General features: G+C 49.3%; 1 protein-coding gene across 3 annotated transcripts in view; it reads left to right on the top strand.

Moving 5' to 3' along the window:
* Positions 1-21,096, top strand: part of LOXL2 (lysyl oxidase like 2) — an 87,509-nt gene that overhangs the window by 10,857 nt on the left and 55,556 nt on the right. For all 3 annotated transcript variants that reach the window (XM_059178117.1, XM_059178123.1, XM_059178129.1), the window contains exon 2: positions 16,217-16,637. In XM_059178117.1, the coding sequence (XP_059034100.1) occupies positions 16,286-16,637 (352 nt within the window). In that variant the 5' untranslated portion in view covers positions 16,217-16,285. The remainder of the gene's footprint in view (positions 1-16,216; positions 16,638-21,096) is intronic.

A 21,096-nucleotide genomic window follows, 5' to 3' on the forward strand; every position in this document is an offset into this window, starting at 1 on the left:
AGACTTGAGAACAGCGCTCCTATCCCCTCCTCGGTGTATCCAGACATTTCCAGACAAGCCAAAGATGTGGCCGTGGTCTCTGTGCCAGCTGCTCCTTCCTTTGCCGGCCCCTCGGGGTCTAAGTCTCATCTGAGGGGCACAGGCCTGAACAGCTGACTGTTGGCTGAGGGTGTATCACATGGATGAGAGCTTGGTCTGGCAGCCAGGGGAGACCACAGAAAGTGGACAGAGCCAAGAATGAATTCTGCTGCGACTCGCCCTACCTGAGGCATGAGGGAAGCTAAGTAGGGGTGCCTCCTTGGCCACTTTCGAGGGGCCATCTCTTTGAAAAACTGGCTTGTATATGGCCGCTAGCCCACAGCTCCCTCCACCTCCAGCCCGGTAGACTCCCTGCCGATCTGGGCCTGGACCAACCCTCTAGGAATTTGCCTGTAGTGGGTCGCATCCCCAATGACACTTTCTGCCCTAAACACACAATGATTAAATTTTCAAGTTTGCTGGAAAAAAAAAAAGAAGAAGAAGAAGAATTATAACTATCTTGGTTTGCAAACATGATCTTATATGTAGAAAATTCTGAAGTGTCTACAAAAATATGTTAGAACTAATAAACAAATTTAGTAAAACAAAACAACGCAAAAGCACAATGTGTTGTAGTGATGGGATTGCTGACCAAGTCTGCACACCATTCCGGCCCTGGCGTCTATTCTCCCCTTCTAGAGGGTGCAGACACTCAGACCAGTTTGGCTACTGATCGTTAGCTCTGGGAAACAGTGTGTATGTAGAGTGGGGGAGGGGGGAGGATGGTTAAAAGCTGTTATCCAAGTGGTGTGTTAAGAGTGGTTGATGGGTGAAGTGACCTCCCTCCTGGGATTTTTTTCCAGGTTCTTGGTGGTTTTATGTGATTATAATAGTTACCACGCATGGAGCATTGCCATGAGCCTGTCACTGTACTGGGCCCTCATTACCTCCTGGGCCCTTTCCTATTCGCAGAAGCCAGATCTGAATCTGAGACCACACTCAGAGGCCAACACCCTGTTCTTTCAATTATTGTATGTTCTCCCATATCGAACTAGGTCTTCCCTTTTTTAGGGGCTAGGGATGGGTTCCTTTGGACCTGAGGGGCCTCTTGGCCTCACACGGTTCCCGCCACCATTGTAACAATACTGCCTTCAAGTTTGGATGGTTTTGGCCTCTCCCTATGGGCTATGTGCTGTAAAGATAGAATGATGTCTCTTACAGACGCTATGTATACTTGACTTTCCGATTCTGGTCCGGTCCGAGAGCCTCCATTAGGAACTAGAAATTGTAGCTTCAGCCTCCCCAGGAAAGAGCCTGGTTAAAATGAGAGTCCACCCAGAGCCAGAGGTGGGCTGTGGGGAACCCCAGTTGATCACAACACATCCTGCCTGACAAAGGCCTCTTTCTGGGGGATGAAAAGAAAAATTCATCTTTATATGCTTCCCTTCTCACCATTTCCCTGTGCCCTGAACATTCCGGCTCCGTGGCCAGAAATAGACAGGACGGAGGTGGAATCATTGGCCCAGAGCCAAACGGAGACCAGCCCTGGTCTAGCCTGGTGGCAAAGTCTGCATTCTTGTCTGAGGTGGTTCAGAAAGACCCCACCTTCCCCCACCGCTTCCCTTATTCTCAGAGCACACCCCATTCACCAAAGGCAGCCTCCTTCCACAAAGGAATGTGTTCCGTGTGGGGCCAGAAGCACCGCCGGACCACAGCTGGGGTCGCCTCCCTGCGGTGCGCCCTGGGCCGTGAATGGGGACCATTCATCACTCCTGCTGATCCAGCAGGAATCCCAAGCGGTGAGGGTCTGATGAAGGAGACAGCCCCCACCCAACCCCTTGACCCCCTATCTGAATGCGGACATCTGGCAGCAATGTTCAGCGGAGCATTCTGTCTGGGCGAAAGAATTCTGCTGAGTTCTGTGCTCCCCTGTGCCCTCTGCATCGTGGGCCACTGCTCCTGGCTGGGGACTGGTACCCTTGTTTATGGGACGCTTTCTGTATGGAGAGGGAAGGCCTCTTCCTGAGAGCTGCGGAGGACAAGATGAGAAGCCAGGGCTCGGAGTAATGATTCATTTCCTTTGCCTACTCAGGAAGGGCCTAGAAACCCCAGGCCCATCATGTGAGCCCCAGAAAGTCCTGTTGGTGGGCAGGCGGAGGGGGCACCGTTGAGAGGATCAGCTTGTGTAAGAGCGGTGCTTTCTGCTAAATGTACTCCATACACATGGTGAATGGTGTTTACAGTGTGCGCCCCTACCCCCAGTCTGTGCGTGCCTTTGTTCCTGACTGGGACTCAGTTGGTCCCATGGGGCATTTCTTCACCAGGTGCCACAAAGCGAGGCACCCTTGGTAAGCAGCTGTGGTTTGTCACATTGTTTAAGGCTGCCCTGGGGAAGTCAATAGCCACTTGACTTTCTAGAAAATATTTTTTAGGCAGGCAAGTTCTGTAGCACAGAATACCCTTGTCAGGTAGGTGACGGAGTGATTCCGATGGGATTGCTTCTAAGGGAAGGAAAACTTTGGAGAGGCCCCAAGGCTCATTGAGACTCAGAGAGTTCTTTGGAGTAGGCCTTTCATCTAGTCTTTGCCAGGCAGAATGATTGAGCTGTCAAAATAGTAGCCTAAGAAATGCACCCTGGTAATTCCAGTTGTATGTTTTCTCCTTTGTCTTTTGGAGCCTTGCTTGGTTAAAATTAAGTAAAATATTTTCAAATATTTATCCATTACAAGAATAATGCCACTCTTGGAATCCTAGAAATCACTGTCTCTAGAATGTACTGGAAAGTTCCTCAGGTGACATATGCTTTGAAGCTAAAGATATCCTCAAAGAATGATGTTTATCAGACCACTGAAGAAGTTCTGTTCATGATCAGATGAGAAACCCAGGTTTAAGAAACCCTTTCTCTCCCCCTGACCAATAAGGCCCTGACACTAGGCCCTGACCCTAGGCCCTGACCCTAGGCCCCAACAAGACCAAGAAGCATTGGATGACTTAGACCCCACTTAAAAATCTTCTGTGCAGACACGGCAGACTCCCTGGAGCCCATCTTCTCATTGAACTTCACACAAGGTAGCACCTCCCTAGCTTATACAGCATGTGTGAAGACCCCTACAGATTTTTGGTAATTAAGCTTTTCTCCAGTATCATAGATTTTTTTGGAGCAAATCTACATTTCTGGTTTTCAGCTGAGTTGTTCCAAGAGCTGGATCCAGGAGGAACTACCTAAGCTCATCCTTGGGAGTTACCAGGTCCCCCAAATTTGAAGATCAAAATTAAATACAACCATTTCCAAAATGCAGCTTAGCTGTGGTTGGTCCTTAACACTGCCTGGCCTGAATCTAGCAGGTGGCACCTGTTTGCACCAAAATACTCTACCTGGTATTTTTGTCTACCTACTGTGGATCAGGAACTTAAGAAATATGATCTTTGCATTTATAACAATCCTGAAAAGTAGGCGTTTCCTGTTTTCCCTTTAAAAAGTTGCTTTTAGGTACACGTCACTTCCGTTTTATGGATGAAATGCAGAGACTTGAAAATCTCAGTGTGCCTGAGGTCACAGAGCTAGGAGGGGGAAGTGAGATTTGAAGCCTGTTCTGCATGCCTCTAACCTCTTACTTCATGCTGTGTCCTGACCACAGAGAGGTGGGAATTCATCCAGCCTGTTCTTCACGGGGAAAGAACGAGCAGGCTGTCTGAGTGGCCCACTGCGTGCAGGGACTGCCCAAGGCGAGCAGAGTCTGGCCATGTTCATGGCCATGGACAAATGTCCATTTGTCGGGGATGCCTGGGACCTTAATCCTAGGGATGTGAAGGAATTCTTTCCCTAACGGTCCCAGATAACCCCTGGGGGCCTAGAGTCTCTTTTTGGCCAAGTTTATGCTAGTAGTACCCATTGTGTGAAAGTTGTATCCTCCAGCGGATTGAATTCAACGTAAGACTGTCCTCAACTGCTTTGCCGAGAGCCAAGTGAGAACATATTAGGAGAGATAATTTACCACTTTCTGATAAGCCATGGCCACCGCCAACTTTTTTTCTGGTATGCGCTGGCTCTCGTTCCTGTTAGTCACAGACTGCCGTCCATGGGCATCTTGCCCTGAACCCTCTGCAGATGGCCCACTCCCGAGCTAAACTGTGTGAGTAATGAAGACCATCTGCTACATTAGCTTCTGGACGTCAGTCAGATGAGGTTTTAACAGAATACTCTCCAAGGTGAGCTTTCCCCTTGTGAACTTTCCTCGGCTTGCCTGGAGAGGGTTGCTGAAACCTGCTTGAGCTCCCTTTTTGGTATGCGTGAGCAAGCTGCAGAAATGTTCCACAGACCCAGCTGGCCTGTGTTCTGGGTCAAGGATGCTTCTGGAATTTCCATACTGGGTGATGATGCGTCCTTACTGGTGTAGACCCTCATTGGACCGCCGATGACCTGGGAGATCTTCAAAGGTGAATGCTGAAAATAGTTCTTCCTGTTGCCAAATACTCCGCCAGCTGGGATAGCAGATACCACATTTGATCAGGGGTCTCCACCTTTTTTTTTTTTTTTTTTTGACGTCTTTAGCAGAATAAAATTTCTGACCAGGACTGATAGAGCAGGTGTGAGGAGTAAGAACGTGTCTTCCATCCATCCAGATGTCATCAAATGTCCAGAAAGGCAGGGATGCCTGGGTGGCTCAGCGGCTTACGTGTCTGCCTTCCACTCAGGTCTTGATCCTAGGGTCCTGGGATCAATCCCTGTGTCCGGCTCCCCTTCTGCTCTGCGGGAAGTGTGCTTCTCCTTCTCCCTCTGCCTGCCACTCCCCCTGCTTGTGCTCTCTCTCTCTCTCTCTGTGTCAAATAAACAAGTAAAATCCTTAAAAAAAAGAAGAAGAAGAAGAAGAAGAAGTGCAGAAAGGTAAAAGAATTTACCATATTTGTTTATGATTAGGCACCAGTAAAGGTAAGACACATAGTGCTCTTCTCTTTGTTTTACTGAAATTAAAATTCAAGATTTCCTTTGCTTTTGTTTGTCATCATTTGGAGCCTACAACATTTCTTGGTGAAGCTCAAATCCTTTAGCCTAAAAGCAGTCTTGTCAAGCAAATTTGTCCCTGGGCAAGGCCGGGTATACCAGTATACCATAGGTATCCTGGGATGCGCCTGTCTCAGCCACAGAGATAAGAACGATTAGTGACTAAACTTATCAGCTCTGGTATCTGGATGCTTGGATGCAAATCCCAGCTTGATCACCTCTTAGCTTTGTGAACCTTAGGAAAATCATGTAGCCTTTCTGACTTGAAGTAGGGATGCTGATCATACTGTCTCAGAGGGCTTCCTGGAGCTGAGCCATCCAATATGGCGGCCACCACCAAGTGGGGTCACCAAGCACCTGAAATGTGCTTGACCCAACTGAGATGTGCTGTGAATGTAAAGTACTCACCAGATTTCCAACACTTAGTACAGAAAAAGAATGTAAAGTATCTTACTAACAATTTACATTGGTTCCATACTGGAATAATGATATTTGGGGTATATTTGGGTTAAATAGAATATATCATTAATATTAGTTTCGCCTATTTAATTGTACTTTTTTAATGTGACTACCAGAACATTTTTAACCGCATATGTGCCTCACATTATGTTTTTACTGGGAAGCTCTGGTCCAGAGAATTAAATTGGTCTATACCTGTAAGGCACTTTTCACACGGTAACTGATACAGAATGAGTGATCAATAAACACAGGGTTTGTTTATTATTATTATTTTTTATTCCAGCTTTTTCTGTAACAGGATCCCGCCTTCAAGGCCAGCCCGTGTAGTGTCTAGGTTTCCGTATAAAAGCAGAGGTCATGCTTTTAGAAGAAGGTAGGGAGGAGGGTAAATGGGTACATAAAACAGGCAGGTACATGTCCCTGGCTGGGGGGATGAGTGTGGAATTACTCACCACAATTTTTGCACAGCAAAATGACCAGACCCCCAAAGGTGAAGCACGTGTACCTCTTGGCACCTTCTAGTGTTATATTCTGCTGAAAGATGGAGCTTGTTGAGCTTTCCCGCAAGCTTTCGTTCTGCCTTCCTTCCTGAGGTTGCCACCTATTTGGAAATGGCCTCAGAAAGGGACTGGCATATGCTTGGCTTGAGATGATGCCCACCCCCTGTTGGCTTCCCGAGCGCAGCTCACCGTGTGGTTGGAGGTTAGCCGGGAAAGCAGACGTACGTAGCTGGAGCTGGCTACTTCGAGGAAGTGGATTTTGAAGAGTCACCACTGCCTGTGGGGCTGACATGGGTACCCTGTTCTCCCCTCTGAGTGTCGGCAGGGTTCACTGCCTCAGTCAGACTTTCATGGGCCCTTAGGGTGTCGAGTTCAGCAGATGCTTGGGGCTCCTGCTTTGGGGGCTAACACATGTGGACAGTGAGTCAGCACATGGCTCTGGAAATCAGCTGTGATGTGTTGGGACTCTGCCTTCCTCTGCCTCACCTAGATCCCACCTTACAGCCTGTGACTCTCCTCTAGATATCAGCACTGATGATCTGGGATGGTGAGATTTTAGGATCCCTGGGAGTCTTCGTCTCCCGTAAATCACCCCAACACCTACCTACCACCTTTGCTACATGTGAATTTCAGACATAAGCAGGCATCTCTGGTGGCTGTTCTGAAGGGCATGAGGAAGGTCCACCCACTCGGGAAACACCCTGTTGCCCTTCCTTCCAACATTGTACAATATGTAAAATTCGACTATTGGAATTCATCTAGGAGTTCCTGTTACAAGTGCCCTGTTTTCAGAAGAGTCATTAACTTATTCTTTAACGTGTTGCATTCCTAAAGACGATAATTTCATAAGGTATGAATTTATCATCTTGCTTTCCAGTGCAATTAGATCAGAATAAAAAGGCAATGTGGGTAGGGTGTGAAGATACGAATAGGAATTTTACCTATTCACTCAATGAATATTTGCTGAGTACCCACAATCGGGGGTTCTGAGTTGGCAGGAAGGAAAGAAGAAAACTAATGTGAATGAGTCTGTGTTGTATGCTGGGAATTTTTACATTGTTTCATTTACTCTACACACACACACACACACACACACACACACACACACACATACACAAACAGGAAAGTTATTTTCATAATCCAAAGAGGAAATTCAGGCTCTAAAAGTAAATTGTCCCCAAATTAAGGACGTGGTGAAGTCAGAATTCATACATTTGTGATCTTATTCCAAGATGCCCAACAGACCTCTCCAGGGTATGAGTGCTGCCAACAGATACCAGAGGAAGGGTTGCCGAGAGGCAAGACGACCCACACATTGCAAGATGAGGGAGGCAAAGGCCCCCTTGCATCCACTTAACTTGAATAGCTCTTTGACCTATGATCATAGAAGAGAGCTTGTAAAACCACCGTGGAGAGGCGTATCAAGTATCCGACAGCAATCTGATCCCACCAGTGGATGTGGATAGAGCAGCCGTGGAACAGAGTAGATGTGCACACGGAGGGGTGGTGGGGCATGTGTTTGGGGTGTGCCCAGCAGCAGAGCACTGGCTGGACTAGTGAGAAATCCAGGGAAAAGCAACATCGAGGTCTAGCAGCGGAATCAGGACCAGGGCTCTGAGAAGGAGGGGATCATCTCTAGAAAGACTGACCAGAGCAAGGCCGGGAACCCAATTCAACCCATAACAACAGTAGTCTCACCTAAGACATTTAGGACCTCGGGGGGTTCATAAAATCTGAGAACCAGGAAGTTCTTAAGATCGTTTGTTCCATGCCTGGAATGGCAAAGGCCCAGCAGGCAGGCTGCCGCCCTCCGGCCCCGCTCTGTTAGTCCTCACGAACCCATGCCGGCCCTCCTGCCTCTTACTTGGTCATGATGCCAGTACAGGAGACAGAAGTGGAAGCCAAGATACCCAAGGTCAAAAAAAGGCTCTGCCAATTACTAACCATTGGCCGTGGGCCAATCCTGTAAGCCCTTGGTCCTCATTTCTTTCATCTACAAGTGAAACGAGATGGACTTGCTGACTTGATGGACCGGCTCTGAATTCCCCTCCTGCTCTGAAATTCTGCCCATCCATCCTTTTTTTCCAGCACCTTCTAAACACTATGTTCCAAATGCCACCTCCTTCCGTCCCTGCAGGGATTGCTGATTTCCACACCTATTGCTTGAATTATGTAGTTTGCTCTAGTCCAGACTACCCCAGGTTTTCTTTCCCTAATTCTTCTTCCCAGCCCTGCTCAAGTCCTCCTCCCAGAACCTCTCCTGACCTCTGTACTCAAGTGGGAGGAGTCCTGGATTAAGGAAACAGGAGCTGCAAATTATTCCCTGCTCTTGCTCTCTTAGCCAAGTGACCCCGGACCAGGCCTTTCCTTTTCAAATGGCCCTGCATGGTCTCCTCTGGCAAAAACCTTCTCTGGTTTTGTTCTAACTCACACAGACTTCTTACACCCATAACTCTTAACACTCCCCTAATCTGGGCCCACTTATTTAAAACTTGAGTAAATTCTCATCTTATAGTTCTCCCATTCCAGAGAGATAGGACTGGCCCAAGAGACAATGGGAGGAAAAGGAGGGCAGAATTGACAGTCCAGATGGGGAGATAGGACCCACCCCACAAGAATGTGAGCACCTCCCATTTCTTAGGTTTCTCCCACGGCAGCTAGCCCCACACTGAGTCCATAATAGGTGCTCAGTTAAATACTCATCAAGTGTAATGATACTACTTTTCATTAACATAGCACAGTTTATAAAGACTCCCTGTGCTAAAAGGAGCTGAATAAGGAGATGGAGCGCAGGACCCAGGAAGCCATCAGGCTGTCCCTCCATTCTTTTTTGTAAAGATTATTTATTTATTTATTTATTTGACACACACAGAGAGAGAGAGATCACAAGTAGGCAGAGAGGCAGGCAGAAGGTCGGTGGGGAAGCAGGGTCCCTGCTGAGCAGAGAGCCCGATGTAGGGCTTGATCCCAGGACCCTGAGATCATGACCTGAGTTGAAGGTAGAGGCTTAACCCACTGAGCCACCCAGGTGTCCCCCGTCCCTCCGTTCTTTTCTTTTCTTTTCCATTTCATTCTTACAGGAAAAGAAGGGAGGGCTCATTTTCTGTACCTGAACTCTTATCTGTCACCTACTCTGAGAGGAAGAAGCCACAGAGGGAGCCATCCTGCAGACGCTACCAAAATTCAGTCCCAAACCCTGCCATTGTCAATAAGAAAATGACATTTTGCACCCTGCTCTAATGATCCGTTCTGGACAAAGTATGTGTGCCCTATGAGACATTATTTACATCAATGGCCGAAAGCAGAGGGAGCCTTTCCTGTCTGAGGTTTGACTGCCGTCTGTCACCCCGTCCTCTGATCTCTCACAACTGGGAATTCACACAAGGCACTTAGAGCAGAGGCTTTGTAGGAGAGAGCTGGGTTTGGGGAAGACAGCTCTGGCCGTGATGGGGCTCCTGCCCCCTAGAGAAAAGTGAGGATAAGATAATCAGGATTTTCCTCTGCTTTTACCGTTCTTCTCATTGGCTGAATACATTTCTCTCACAGGTCCCGATGATGTACCTATTTTACAGAGAAAAAACACTCAAGAAGGGGAAATGGTGTTCTAGGCATAACAGAGCTCTGCCAACCTAACTAGAATCTCAGAACTTCTGGCGGCTGCGCTGTTCCAGCCCCTCTGTGAGGTCTGCTGTTTATATAAGTAAAACTGTGACTCTCACCCACCATCTGGAAGGCCTGTGGTCGGCTGGGTTTCTGCCCCCCCCCTCCCCTCTTCCAGGAATGAGAACAGGTCTACTTTGAGCCAGCTGTACCCTGTCATTATGCAAATCTTCTAAAATAAGGATTTGTAACGTGCGCCAGGCACCGTGCTAAGCCTGGGTTCCGTGTCCAGTGCCTGATCACCAAAGGCGCCACCCCCCACCCCGACACACACGTGGGCAATGCGAGCAGAGAGGGGACACCCGCTCCCACGGAGCCCAGCACTGCCCAGCCCACCTGGGCCTCACCCGGCCCTGGTGCCCGGAGAGGCCCTCAGGAGGCAGAGGGGCCCCAGAGAGTCCAGGCCGCAGGGTCAGCGCAAAGTGCCCACCCTTCCCTGCCCTCCAGGGACTCTGGTCACCAGAACGCCGCGCCCCGTACCCCCGCGGGCTCACGTGTGCACCCCTAGCCGGGACTTAGGTGGCCCCCAAGGACTTAGTTGGCCCAGGCCCCTGATGGGCCGGGAGGGTGGCCAGACCGAGTGCCCCGCCAGCACCGGGCAAGAGCGCAGAGTGACCCGTAGACAGAGCCCGCAGGCCCCGCCCTCTGTCCCCAGCTGGGACCCGAACTTCCCGGAGGTGTCCGGTCCCTCAGTGCCCTCCCTGCACGCTGCTTCTTTCCACCCAGGGCATCAGGGGCACGGGGCGCCGCAGGCTGACGGTGGTGGCCAGAAACAGGGGGACCGCCCTGAACAGATTCCCCGCCGCCTTGCGCCAGGCAGCTGGGTTCTCAGGCCGAGGAGGGGCTGAACCCAAGCTCAAGTGCAGGGTGCTTGGGAGGAGCAGGCCAGGGGCCTCAAAGAGGGACAGCGTGAGGGAAGACCGCAGGGCATTTTGCTCTGCGCCCACCCAGGCTTTGCTTTGGGGCTGTTCAGATGCCAATGAGAAAAAGGGATTTTACAAAGCTGTAAGGGAAGGATGAGCATTCAGAGAAAAAGGGATAAAAAGCATGGAGTGATAATTTAAAAAAAAAAAAAAAGGAAAGAAAGGAGGGAGGAAAGAAGAAAGGAAGAGAAAAGAAAAGCAGGTGGCCAAAAAGAATAGGGACAGGGGAACTCAACCTCCCCAGTAACAAAAGAAAATGCTAGTTAAAAGGAGATACCCAGGGGCGCCTGGCTGGCTCAGTGGGTTAAAGCCTCTGCCTTCAGCTCAGGTGGTGATCCCAGGTCCTGGGATTGAGCCCTACATCGGGATCAGGCTCTCTATTCAGCAGGGAGCCTGCTTCCCGCCCCCGCCCCCCCCCCCTCTGCCTACCTGTGATCTCTCTCTCTCTCTGTCAATAAATAAGTAAATAAAATCTTAAAAAAAAAAACCGAGATACCCTTTTTCTGCTTATCAGATGCTTATCAGAAGGTTTGAAAACATGGTTATAGCAAGAATTTTGAATTTGTGAGGAAATCTCCATACCACTGGCTGATATCAGCTGACAGGCAGGGAGGGTGGTTAGTAGAGTTTTGCTAAAGTGTTGACTTTTTGCCAGCTCTTTGACGCAGCAATTTTATTCTTGGAATTTATCTTGAGACTCTGCAAAGTTTTAGCTATAAGGATATTCATTTCATCAATGTTTATAGCAGTAAAAAAATTTGTGATAAGATTATCTAATTTTATGGTATATGGATAAAAATCTTGTAAAAGAATACTCGAAGTGGCGTAGTACTTGGAATATACTGATAAACGTGAAAGTCAGTTTTACACAGCAAGTATGTAGAAAATTATTCCAGTGTTTTAAAGGATATACGTATGTCCAAAAAAAGGCCAGAGGGGTACATAACATAGTGTTAGTAATCATTCCCTCCAGTAGTGATACTGTGAATTATTTTCTTCCTTTTACTTGCTTGCATTATCCAGATTTTTATCACCAGTTTGCACAAGTTTTGCAGAGGAAAAAAAGCATAAAAGTTATTTTTGAAAGCGGAGGGAAGCATCTGGGTCTAATACTTTACAATCCCCCAGAGTAGGAAGCAGGAGGCCCCACAAAAGAAGCAAAAAATTCAGGAGCATTTTTCTAGGAAAGATTTAGGAGTTGAACTCTGGCCATTCCCACAGATGGGAGAATCCAAGAAGATGGGTAGAACAGTGTGGAGATAGGCACATCCAGAGTAAGATTTCTTTTAAAGAATAAACCATTCAGGGGTGCCTGAGTGGCTCAGAGGTTTAAGCCTCTGCCTTTGGCTCAGATCATGATCTCAGGGTCCTGGGATCGAGCCCCGCATCCGTATTGGGCTCTCTGCTTGGCAGGGAGCCTCCTTCCTCTCTCTCTGCCTGCCTCTCTGCCTACTTGTGATCTCTCTCTCTCTCTCTCTGTCAAATAAATAAATAAAATATTTTTTTAAAAAAGAATAAACTGTTCAGAAGGAAAAAGTTTATACTCACTGATTCCTAGAAAGGGAAGGCAAGGCACACGGTGAGGGGAAGCGCCAGTGTTGGTCACAGGCAGAGGGAGCAAGGGGAAATCCGTGAGCAGGATCTTTCTTGTGACTGTCACAGGAAAGAATGGGTGAAGCCTAAGAAGCAGGCTAAGCAGGTTTAAGATACCCTGGTCAAATAATTTTGGCTCACTGTGGGGCTGAGGGGCTGTCTCCAGTTGTCTGGTCCTTGGCCCTAGGGTGATCAGGGCAGAGGGCTAGTGGCCCAGAGTATGAGATTTTGGTCAGGAGGTAGTTAAGAGGACAGGGTTCTGGGTTGGTTAGTTCCCATATGAAAAGTACAATTGTGAGTTCTTTATCATCTCCAGGAATTAGCTAGGCCTGGGAAGGTTCATTGTGTACAGCATAGACAAAATTCTATTTTTTTTAAAGATTTTACTTATTATTTATTTGACAGAGAGAGATCACAAGTAGGCAGAGAGGCAGGCAGAGAGAGAGGAGGAAGCAGGCTCCCTGCTGAGCAGAGAGCCCGAGAAGACACTCATTCTGATTTAAGAAGAATTTCCTCTGCCCTACAGGGCCCTTCTAGCTGGGCTAAGAGTCCTCTTGACACAAGACAGATTAACAGGAGGAAAATGAAATTTCATTTCATACATACAGGGACATGGAAATTCCAAAGACAGGCAAAATGCGGTACCAGCAAGTCTTCCTGAACTAAAGAAAGGGGGTGGGTGTCTGGGACTTCAGAAGAAGGAATGCAATTCACAGGGAGATGAGAAAGAGTAAATGTTTGATAAACAAATGCTAGGGGGCCGCTCAGACCCCTTAAAAACAATGGGACACACAGGACTTTGATCAGACAGGCCTTGCTAAGGTTCTTCTCTGCCCACACAACCAGTTCATGTCCTACTGTCGTTCTCTACGGTGACAGCTCTCTTCCTGGAGCAGGTCTCTCTATCTGAATTCTTTTTGGGTAGTTGAGGGGGAAGTGAAGAGCTTTTCCGAATTCTACGGGGTTTTGATTGCTTTTCATTCAAAATTCTTCATGCTAAAGCGGCCCATCTTGGAGTGTCCCATCTATTTAGCCCCTCCAGGTCCATCGGAGAATGAGAATTTCCAAAGAATGGGAGGGCTTGTGACATAATACTATTTGGAGGGAAGCTGGGCTTGATGGAGGTGGGGAGGGTTGGGATAGGGACACATTGATCTAGGTGTAAAGCTTCAGCCGAGTAGAGGCTCGTATGACTAGACAGGTGACATGTGAAGGTCTGGAGTGAGAGTGGGGAGAGAAGAGTGGCTGGAACTGAAGCCAAGAGAGTAGGTATGGGCCAAAGTGTAGAGGCTTCTATGCTCCGGGCAGAATTTGGGCCTTTCTTACATGTACTGGTGGATTGTTGATGCCCTGGTAGCTTGGGATTTCTAGTTCCGGCTTTGCCTGCACAAATGAGCAATTTCAGTGGAGTCCTTAGTCCTCTCGGGTTCTTGAGTTTCGCCCTTGTAGAAGAATCATGATCCCTGCCTTCTTCACCATACCTTGAGGTTTTAGTGAGCATAGTTGAGCCTGTGGGTGCCAAGGGGCTCTGATGGGAGAGAAGTGAGGGCCGGGGAGACGAGCCACCCTGCTCATTTGCCAGACTGTGTCCAATGGGGGCTATTGCAGGAACCCCCGTGACTTTCTGACCTCGCTTGTGAGTCACAGGATGACAATGTGTGGATCTCCAGTGGAACTGGGGGGCCTTCCACAGTCCTCGGGCCTCTTCACCCAGCACCCACGAGGGGGACCTGGGCACTGTCCGGCCATCCTGACAGCTTGGGGCAGTTTTCTGGTCCTTCCTCGGTGGAGAGGTGCCTTGAACTGAATATGCTTAGCCTAACCCTTTATACATGGTTCAGATAGAAAGTAGTATACTTTTAGCTTCCCCCTGCTGGTCCCGGTTTTGCTTCTGGGGCCCCACATCCCAAGGCTGCTTCCTCTGCTGGGGAATACCTGCAATCCTTTGAAACTAGTAGTCCCTCTCTCTGGACTGTGGAAGGACCGGAACCATGATCTAAGTATTTATCTCTTGCTATAATCCTCACTGTGGAATTCTTAGAGGTAGTCTCCACCTGGGAAAGGAGACTACAATCTTGAGAATTTAAATTTTTCATTAGCAAATGTTTCTATAGTGCTTGCGATGTGCCTTTCATTCGATCTTCATGACACTTCTGTGAGCTCGGTAGTATTATCCCCATGTTACAGATGGGAAACACGGAGAGAGAGACACAGAGAAGCTAGGTATTTGCCCGAGGTTGCACAGTGAGTAAGTATCTGAACGCGGATTCGAACCCACGCTGTCTGGCTCTAGAGTCTAGAGTAGCCCCCCCTGCTCTGCTGACCAGTCCTCCCTTCCCCGATGATGGGCCACTCAGCCTCTCTCTTGTTTGCCACCAAGAGCTTTATGCCTCCCCTCTGTGCTAAGAGCATGCTGGTCTCGGCCCCCTGCACCCTTCAGGGACAGAAGCTGTGAAAAGGGACAGAACCGTCCCTGGGACATCACTGGCATCAGAACCATCTGAGGCAGCTGCTTGCGGAAACCACCACTCAGCTAAGGACAGGCCCTGCACGAAGGCTGTTTAAGGAGACTTTGCTGCTGACCTTCATTCAGCAGCCTCGCCTGGCTGGTGGTCCCAAGTGCACGGTGTAATGAGATCAGGGGTGTGAGCTGGCAGCCTGCTGGTGTGTCTGAGAGCCTGGAGCCTGAGAGCAGAGCCTGGGGAGGGTTCAAAGGTGTGTGCAGCGAGAGCAGCAGCCCATGTTTTTCTGGTGTTTTTCCTGGTGTTCTTCTCTGAATCCGGAAGAGACCATTTCTGTCTGGGTCAGCTAATGTCCTAAAGGAAGGAGGACATCTCACATAGGAAAGCCCAGACAGTGCACACGGGACTTCTTCCATGTATTATCACGTTAAGCTCCATTCCTCACCAGTGGCTCAGTCCCTGGAACCAGACCGCCTTCTTGTTCAGTACATATGTCCATGAACCTGCAGGGTTTACTCAGGGAAGCCAAAGAAGAATGAGCTACAAGTCCTACCCTTGAGAAGCTTGTAACCTACATGGGGACATAGAAGTGTCTGGAAAGGTTGAGAAGTGGGTCTAGATGATGAGCCCAGCTCAGAAGGAGAGAATCCTGGAGGCTGCTTCAATAGGGATCTGGCATGAAGGAGACGGGAAGCCCTGGGGAGCCAGCTGTACAGAGCTGGGGAAGAAGGGAATGTGCTGGTGCCCTCTGCTTGCCCTTTCTACCTGCTGCCCTCCTTCCCCACCAGCCCCTGGGGGGGGTGGAGTACAGACTGCACCAACACACTTGACTTCGGGTAGGATGGTGAGCTTGCCCAGTAGGAGACCCCAGAAAGAGAGCAGGAGACCAGAAGAGAGAGAGGTCCGGTGTTTATCCCTGCTGCTCCTGTGGCTGTGGTTTGGCTTTAAGACCCTTCCCTTGAGCCACAGTTCGGAACACGTGACCCTCTCAGCTTGGCCATTCTCTCTGGTGCTGGCAAGCACTCCCTCCCGGACCTCTCAGGCTGGAGTGGGAACAGCTCACCTCTATTGCCAGCCCTGGGTATCATGCTCTTTGCTTCATTCCCCTGAACCTTGCTCACATCACTATAGATCATCTTTTTAAAAATTCTGCTCAAGGGGAACCTGGGTGGTCCAGTCGGTTGGGCATCTGCCTTCGGCTCAGGTCACAATCTCAGGGTCCTGGGATCAAGCCCTGCATCAAGCTCCCTGCTCAGCTGGGAGCCTGCTTCTCCCTCTTCCACTCCCCCTGCTTGTGCTCACTGTCTCTCTCTATGTGTCAAATCAGTAAATAAAATCTTAAAAAAGAAAAAAAAAAAAAAGAACTCTGCTCAAATGAAGTGTGGATGGGCTGCTGTGCCTGCCAGGAGCCCCAGTGAAAAAGACATTTCAGAGACAGGGAAAGGTGCATAGAATGAAGAGGTAGAAATTCACACATCTGTCAGCTGGAGTCTTAGGCGGGAGAAGGGAGGAAGTTGGGGTCCAGAAGGTGAAGAGCTTTCAGCACCAAGCTGGACGTTTTGCAGACCCCTGTAATGTGCTTCTATCCCTGTCTTCCAGGACGCGCCTGCCTGTCGCCCCTCACCGCCCAGCACCCCCTCGGGCAGGTCCTCTGTTCAGAAGACGGGGATGGAGAGGCGTGGACGCTGGGGCCTCGGCGGGTGTCTGGCCTTGCTGTCGCTGCTCCCGTCCCTGAGCCTGGCGCAGTACGAGGGCTGGCCCTACCCTGAGTACTTCCAGCAGCCGGCCCCCGAGTACCACCGGCCCCAGGCGCCCTCGGACACAGTGAAGATCCAGCTGCGCCTGGCCGGCCAGAAGAGGAAGCACAGCGAGGGCCGGGTGGAGGTATACTACAACGGTCAGTGGGGCACCGTGTGCGACGACGACTTCTCCATCCACGCGGCCCACGTCGTCTGCCGGGAGCTGGGATACGTGGAGGCTAAGGCCTGGACCGCCAGCTCCTCCTACGGCAAGGGGGAAGGTAAAGGAATTGGAGTTGAGTGCTCGTGTTGCTGGAAACCCCAGGAACAGTGCTGTGTGAGATTGTGAGCCTGGTAAAGGAAGGTACAGTTGCTGTCCAGTGTGAATTCCCCAGAATCCTGCATCTGGCCAGCCTCCTGGGTCTGGGCTAGAGATGGGAACAGATGGGTGCCCGGTGAGGGCACGGGATCCAACTGTCCCGCTTCACCTGGGACTTTCCGTGTGTTAGGGCAGGAAGTCCTGCGTCCTGGAAATGCCTCCTGGCTCTAGCGGACCGGTTGGTGACCCTCACTAAAGGCTGAAGTTCGTCTGTACCCGTGGCCCCCTGTGCCTTACCTGGGGGCCAAGAGAGCCAGGGGACTGGGTGCCCTTCTTCCAGGCCCCCCTTCCTTGAAGGGGTGCCTTTGGCTCTTTCTCACAAAGGCTCCCCATAGGCCAATGTTCCCTGACTCTCCTGACCGCGCTGTTCGTGTAACCTTCACACTGTTAACAGCAAGACGCTCTTCTGGGCTCATCCGTGACAGGAACAGAGTTGATCTAGGTTTTTCACTTTGGTTGGGCTACTCTTTCTTCCCTTGTTAAGTTCAAGTCAATATATTTGCGGGGGGGAAGGTGTTTTGGTAAAAGCTTTGAGGGAGGGCTGGTGTTGGTGCTCTGAACCAGTTCTTGTCAGGGGTTATGGGGGGGGGGGCTAGCCCATAGTATTTTGGGTTAAGGTCTGGGCTAGAGTCTAGGACTCTAACCTTTGGAAGCCTCCCAAGTGATCGTGTATGTAGCCAGATTTGGGAGTCATTGAAATAGATTGTTATTAAAGTCCTTTCTAACTCTTGCTTTGTTATTCTAGAAATTATAGGAAAAAATCTATATGTAGATTTCTATATGTAGATTTTTATATGTAGAAGTCTATTTCTATATGTAGAAATCTACATCGCCTATATGTCTTACCTCCGTGCAGTTGAATGTGCTCTGTGGGAGTAACCAGAACAAGAGACCACACTTACAGTGAAATGTTCTCGGAAGCTGACTTGAGGTTCCCTAGCAGTGGCGAGATTAAAGCAGCAAAAATGAGTTAGCAAATGCTGGGCTTTTTTTTTTTTTTTTTTTTTTAGAGAGAGAGGGGGACGCAGGAAGAGGGAGAAGCCCAAGCAGGTTCTACACCCAAGGTGGAGCCCAACACCAGACTCTATCCCACAACCCCGAGATCACGACCTGAACTGAAATCAAGAGTCAGACCTCAGCTGATGGAGCCACCCAGGCACCCTGCCAATGTTGGGCTTTTAAAGCCCACTTCCTGTGTTCTTTACAAAACTCTGGGCATGCCGAAGGCCTGGGTGACTTAATCCATTGAGCATCTGGCTGAACTCAGCTCAGGTCTTGATCGCAGGTCGTGAGTTCAAACCCTGCGTTGAGCTCCACGCCCAGCATGGAGCCTACTTTAAAATGAAATGAAATGAAAATGAAAAACAAAAACCTCCAGACATGTCTCCACATTTCTACATCTTCATGTATTCTGCTAGCTGAGTGACCCAAGGGTAATGTCAGGTTTGTGTTTTCAATCCCAGGCTCTCAAGCCTCGGTATCTTATAATACTTGCAAATGACTATGAGGTTTTTCCAGGGACCACTTTATTTTATTTCTACTATTTTATTTATTTTATTTCTACTCAGACTTAAAGTTTACCTGTCATTAGATTAGATGGGTGTGGTTTTTTTCCCCATTCCAGTTCAACTGCCCAAGCGTGGGCGTGGGGTGGCCAGGGAAGTGGGTTAACCTGGCTCAGACTTTGCCCCCCGGGGAGGATGGTGGGAGAAGAGCTCAAGGGAGTAGAGGGAGTGTGTGAGGGAGCAACTGAAACCCTGGACCCTGCAGTCTGGGCTGGATTAAGTAGGACAGCACTACATGGGGAACTTGTGGGGAAGGCTGTTGGGGTCACGGGTCAGGGTGGAAATTGCAGTACAAGAAGGAGTGTGCTAGAAACATTTTGGGGGGTTGGGTGGAGATGCAGATACACAGCAGAAGGGTTGAAATGGACACTGGGGAGGGGTGCCATTGTTGGTAATGATAAGATCTAAGCTACAACCGTGGGATAGTGGCTGATGTAGGGCCAGGGAAAGACGCTGCGGAGAGAAGCTAACAAGAGGCCAGAGAATCCTAGAACGGTCATCTCGGTGGATACTGAAACCTGCAGGACTTAGGAAGGAGAAATATCAAAGATGAAGGGAGAAACAGAGGTAAAAAAAAAAAAGTGTGAACTGTCCTGTCTCCTGAACTTTGAGGATTATGTTGTCCGTAAAAAGTGATACTTGGTTTTTGCATCAGGAGAGGTCTATTAGATACAAAGGTATTTGAATTCTTTAGCATCAGGTTAGGATTCTTAGCACTGGGTACATGTTGCGCACTTGGTAAATATTAGCTGATTAATTCATTTCGATTGAGGACAGTACTGAAAACAGTCAGCAAGCAGTTGTTGGCATAGGGAGCAGAAAATGTGACCGGTGCCCTGGGCTGTGCTCCTGGGAAAGAAGTTTAACCTGCAGGCTGGCTCCATGCATGCACTGGGACCACCGGAGCCAAGCTCTTACTATCTCTTTCTCCTCTGACATACAGGGAGTAATAAGGAAGCCCCAGGAGATCACCCAGGCCCTCCCAGGCTTTCCAGCCTGGACTGTCAAGAGTTCTTCTCCCATGAAGTGTCTCTAAGCTCAGGGAACTCATGGACCCTTCCAGAGGGTTCTAGAAGGGACAGCTGTTCTGTTTCTCACCCTGGGTCTCCCAGCAGCCAGAACTAGAGATGATTGCTCTCCTTGACTTGTCTTCAGACCTAAACTCAGATCTGATCTCTCCCCAGCCCCACCACCCCGTGCTGCCCCTCACTCCCCATTGTTCAGATCAGAGTGGCCAAGCCAACAGATGACCACAGTGGGGCCCCAGAGCTTCCAACTTGAACAACTGTTTTGACAACACAGGGAACACTTGGGCTTTCAGAGTTCCCTTTGTGATCTCTGTCTTCCAAATGGTTTGTGGATTGGTTGATACATCTCTTCTCTTGTCAGGGGAAGCATTTCTTAGAGTGAATGAATGGACAGTATAGAATGAGGTTTGGTTTCTGATTGGCTGGCTCTTTGTGTCCAAAGTTAGAGTCGCGCCTACAATCCAAGTGCCACTTTCCTAGCAGCTCTGAAATGACGTCTCCTGAGCTATGCCTGGCCCACTGTGCATCCCAGCAGGAGAGAGCCAGAGCAAAGTCAGGACAGTGTCCGTGATAGGCAGGAAGCATACACGGAAATATATTGTCATGGAATCAAGCCAAATTAGTGTATCATGCCTGGTGATGCCCTCTCGGGCTATATCGAAATTTACACTTCCACCATCTACAAAAAATTACCTGGTGAGGGACATCTGAGTGACTCAGTCGGTTAAACATCTGCCTTCAGCTCGGGTAATGATTCCAGGGTCCTGGGTTCAAGTCCCACTTCGGGCTCCCTGCTCAGGAAGGGCGTCTGCTTTTCCCTCTCCCTCTTCCACTGCTTGTGTGCGACCCCACTCACTGTCTCCCTCAAATAAATAAATACAATCTTTAAAAAAAAAAAACCACCTAGTGAGAATACGTCCAGAGTGGGATCATTGGCAGTGAGTTAATGCTACTTAAGAAAGCAGCTCTCTGGGGGAAGTTCATTCCCTTAGGACCCCAGGGAGCTCCTTTCAAATGTTCCTGTCAAAGAATAAAGCAGGCCGGAGAGCGTCTGCTTTGCTGCTCGTGGTTCCTTCAGCTGCACGCTGTCCCGCTTCCCCTCCCCTCAGCCAGGGTGGTTTCTCTCATTGCAGATGGAATAAGGGCCCTGCTTCTTTTCACCATCTCTGTCCCTTCAGCAGCTTTGCCACAGAATGTTCCAAAGAGGCCTCCCTGCAAATGTGGAGGGTCTTTTCCGTTGCTAGTACTTAGTAAGACAAACATTTTGTTGTCCAAGCAGCAACTGATGAGGGAACATGTTTCCGAGGAGCTTGATGGCTGGGAAATGAGGCCAAATTAAGAAACCGGTTGGAAACCCTTAGCCCAGATGTTTTCAATTAGCTTGTTGTTCCCCATAATGTGTCTGAGGCACTCCGGTTGGAGCCCTAACTGGCCATCGGTGACAGCAGACGCGTCTCAGCAGGGCCCCAGAGTCAGGGACTAGCCCCACGTTCACCCTGACCTCGAAGAACCTCCGATCCTCCTCGGTTTTCTCATCTCTGCGATGGGAGTGTTGGTATCTGCTTTTCTGTATCTGTTTTCCTTGCATTTGGAAACAACGGGATTCCCTGTTTTTCTGATTAGTGGAAAGGAGGAAGGGAAAGGGGCTTGAACATGTACTAAGCACATACATTATCTCATCGAATCTCCATGGTGACCTGTTTGTTGGGGATCCTTGTTTTCACTTCAGAAATGGGAAACACGCTTGGGTAAGTAGCTGGCCAAGTTG

This window comes from Mustela lutreola, chromosome 1, assembly GCF_030435805.1.
Source record: "Mustela lutreola isolate mMusLut2 chromosome 1, mMusLut2.pri, whole genome shotgun sequence".
Lineage (NCBI taxonomy): Eukaryota > Metazoa > Chordata > Mammalia > Carnivora > Mustelidae > Mustela > Mustela lutreola.